This window comes from Sinocyclocheilus grahami, unplaced genomic scaffold (genome assembly GCF_001515645.1).
Source record: "Sinocyclocheilus grahami isolate Dianchi unplaced genomic scaffold, SAMN03320097.WGS_v1.1 scaffold221.1, whole genome shotgun sequence".
NCBI lineage: Eukaryota > Metazoa > Chordata > Actinopteri > Cypriniformes > Cyprinidae > Sinocyclocheilus > Sinocyclocheilus grahami.
In genome coordinates this window covers 661,009-665,090 of record NW_015505400.1, presented here as the reverse complement: position 1 = coordinate 665,090, position 4,082 = coordinate 661,009, and the positions used below count along the sequence as shown (strand labels likewise).

Sequence of the window (4,082 nt, the reverse complement as noted above, 5' to 3'; positions counted from 1 at the left end):
TTGACTCAAAAGATGATGCACACTTTTTTAGAAAAAATTGCTTTATAAAGGTAAAAATGCCCATAAAATGTAAAAATCAATTTAAAATAATTGGAACAGTTTAATTTCTGTCACTGCTGTGAACTGAGAACTGACCAGTACATAGAATATAAAGGATATCAAAAGCAAGTTTTACATATGCACGCATGCACGCACACACACACACACACACACACACACACACCAGTAAGTAGAGAGACATTTATTCTCCAAATTTATTCTCCAAATAACTCTAATTTCATGTTGCAGAAAAAATGTGTTTAGAAATTGTGTATGGACTCTTATTCTTGTTCCAAGTTACCTTCCTGTCCACTGATTTTTGCCTCTCACAAAAGCCACAAAGCCTTCCAAGAAGACAGTAAAGGCTCATGTCATGCTTGAGCTTTAGTTAGGCTGAAACTTGAAAGTTAATTTGCACGACATAAATGCAATGTTTAGGTATTATTATTTTTTTTATTACTATTATTTTGATTTATGTCTTAGTTTTAGGTTGTAATGTTTACCTTTTTTAAAGTATTGTGAAAAGATTTTTGTATTTTTATTTATTTATTAAATTTTTTATTTATATTTTAATTTTATTTTTATTGATATATTTGCATTTGCATTTTGAATGTAATTTGGAAATTAAATGCATTAAATGGATTTAGTTTTCACGGTCATTCATGTATTTTTACACTAATTTCAGAAATACAAATATTATTGTTTTCTAAAAAGGAAACAAATTAGTTGTTTATTTTAAGAGACCTATCTTATTTTCTCTTGTATATTTAGTATTGCTCTTTAATAAAGAAAAATTACTTCTTATCCGATTACTCGATTAATCGATGGAAAAATCAGTAGAATACTCGATTACTAAAATAATCAATAGCTCCAGCCCTACTACATGCTTGTGTTCGTGTTGCAGAAGCTACTGAGCCTGTTAGCTTTATTAAAGAAAAATAAAAAAATTACTTAAGCAAAAATGTTTGTATACAGCTAGCAAGGTTTTTCCGACTGAAAACAGCCTGAGACAATGATGCCACCTTTTGAACAAGCTAATTACTGGATAAAAAATTAAGGCATTGTACTCCCACAATGCATACGTAACCTGAGACGTTCCCATCCGAGGGAAGTTCGAACTGCATCCTCTAGTTTCCCCATAGCGACCCCTAGAGGACACAGTGTCTCGTTCTTTTCTCAGGGAACCATGGTTACATACATACCCTGAGACGTTTTCCAAGAAAGACATCTAAGCATACTTTAAGAAAAATCATGTTAAAAATTAACATTATGAGATTCACAATGTTTGTGGTGCCCACAAACAGTATATGCATACTGTACAAAATTTGCACAGTTTGCATACCTTGGTTACGTATAAAACCCAAACTATACTTTAGGCTTTACTGACTGAAGTACTAGCAATAGTAGTTAGTGATGCTAAGCTTAGCAAAGGGCACAAATTAAGCAATGGTTGAAAGTGGTTAACAGAAATATTGTCAATATTTGCAATTTTTTATTAATGGCATTGTCTGATAATTTTCTGTTTGGCTGATAAGTATTGTAATTGGGACTTTTATTTTGAAAGTGCTGAGAACCAAACACACGAGCGCCCATTCTCCATCTTTATTAGTTTCCTTAGTGTCTTTGTTTAACTGTTCTAATAATTGAATAGCAAATGTTATATTACTTTATTCATATACTGTTAGCACTCAGCAAATATGCATTTTAAGCAAGTTTTATCTAAATATATATAATAAACATTTCATGCCACAAATCTCGCACATCTGCTAATTCTGCCGTTTGCCGTTATGTCATATTTGCTCTGTACTGCATGTAAAATTAACATTACCTGGTCTTTTCAAAATTATTTACATTACTGTAGTGTACTGGTTACAGTATTTATTTCTTTTTTTATTGTTTGTGAAAAAAATACTATAATAGGATTACAGAATCCTATTTGGAGTATAAATGTTTTTATTTTACAGATTTTTTTTTTATTCAAGTTCAAATTTTTGTTTCAAAGTTGATTCATTTCCAAATGATTTTTTAAAAATATTTTAGAATATATTATTTAACATGAATTTAAATTTGATTGCAGAAATTATGAATGTGTTTACTATATTTAAATGAAATTGTGTGATTATATAGGCCAGTATCACCTTTATATCTTCATTTCCATAAACCAAATCCATATCCGACCGTCAGTTATTAACATGTTTTCATTTGTGTTGTCTTTTATTCATGATATTTGACTTGACTACCTCCTTCTGTGCTCGAGCTTTAGCTCTTTCATTCCATGTGGAGGTTGACAGAAACACTTCGCCCTTCCCACAGTGCAGTCCACAACCTCTCTGTGATATCCCATTAGTCTAGTTGACAGCTAGTGAGGCAGTTGGGAGTACCGCCAATGGACTGTACGCTCCACGCAAGAGTATTCATTTGAATAATTTGGCTAGGCTTTTGCCTTCACAATAAGCAAAGGGAAAATGCATGAGGCTATCTGCCTTTTATATCACAGTATCTGTTTGCAGCTGTGTAGTTAGCAGCAATTTTCAAATTTTGCTTTTAGCTTTTCTTTTTTAAAATGGCTGATTTACAGTGATTTATCTGTGCACAATATGTAATTATGAAATTAAGAAGCGAGTGTGGTTCCTCCCAGTGCGTTGAATGTGTTTCTCTCTGCCTCACGGTCTGATATTAACAGTTTCGTTACTTCTTTTGTAGATGACTGCCTCAGATGGAGTTCAGGAGAGCTTTCCAGTCACTGTTAATATCACTGTGATTGACGCCAATGACAACACGCCTGCCTTCCCCAACGTCTCCTATAGTGTGAATGTTTATACAGACATGCAGCCTGGAGACACAGTCTTACAGGTAATCAATTAGATACTCTTCCACTGCAATAAAATCACTTATTTAACAGAATTTTGTTTGGTTCCCTTCCGAGGGAACTTCAAACTGCTTCCTCCAGGAATCACTATGGGGAAACTAGAGGACGCAGTGTCTCGTTCCCTTCTCAGGGAACCATGGTTACATACGTAACCTGAGACGTTCCCTTCCGAGGGAACTTCAAACTGCTTCCTCTAGGGATCACTATGGGGAAACTAGAGGACGCAGTGTCTCATTCCCTTCTCACGGAACCATGGTTACATACGTAACCTGAGACGTTCCCTTCCGAGGGAAGTTCGAACTGCATCCTCTAGTTTCCCCGTAGCGACCCCTAGAGGACACAGTGTCTCGTTCTTTTCTCAGGGAACCATGGTCACATACATACCCTGAGACATTTTCCAAGAAAGACATCTAAGCATACTTTAAGAAAAAACATGTATTTACTTGATGCCTTGTTGTCTGACAATATATTTTGATTTGTGCTTTATATACACCATACAAAAAATAAGCTATGGATATATTCTCTGAAAATATGTATTTTATACAATTTTCATCTTCATTTTCTCAAATGCATTGACCTTGTTTTAGAAATGTTTAGATTTCTTTCCTGGAAAACAAGGCAGAATCATATTTGCAGAGCTTTTCACCCTTTATCCACTCATTTTAATTAATGGCTGTAGTTCCCATATTTATGAGGGGCTTATTGCTGCAATAATTGCTCAGATCTCTGTTTAATCTTTGTCTTCTTGGGAATTTTCTTTAGAAATGTGTGCATAAATGAGTCCTTTGCAATCAGAACATGAGCAGGGTGTAGATTTGCTCTGACATGCTGAAAGATTGACCCCAGAAGTCAAAATTAAAAAGTACAAGTTGTATCATCTAAACGGTTAACTGCTCTGTTGTATGCTGCTAGTTGTCACTTTATAAAGGCTCTGAAATAAATCCTTATCTCCCTGTCTGTAGAACCAGTGAGTCAGAAAGATCAGTGCTACATATTATTAGCAGTTAATTCCAAAAATACGTGTCTGGGTCACCTTTTACATTTCATAAAAAAAGTAATAATAAAACATATATATTTTAGAGTTATAACGAATGTAATTATATATAGATAATAAATTATATATATATATATATATATATATATATATATATATATATATATATATATATACGTC

The 4,082-nt window shown here is 33.5% G+C and overlaps 1 protein-coding gene across 1 annotated transcript in view; it reads left to right on the top strand.

The window, feature by feature from the left end:
• The window catches only part of pcdh15b (protocadherin-related 15b), a 187,163-nt gene that overhangs the window by 92,724 nt on the left and 90,357 nt on the right, over positions 1-4,082 (top strand). The window contains exon 13 of the mRNA XM_016287345.1: positions 2,743-2,892. Within this exon, the coding sequence (XP_016142831.1) occupies positions 2,743-2,892 (150 nt within the window). The remainder of the gene's footprint in view (positions 1-2,742; positions 2,893-4,082) is intronic.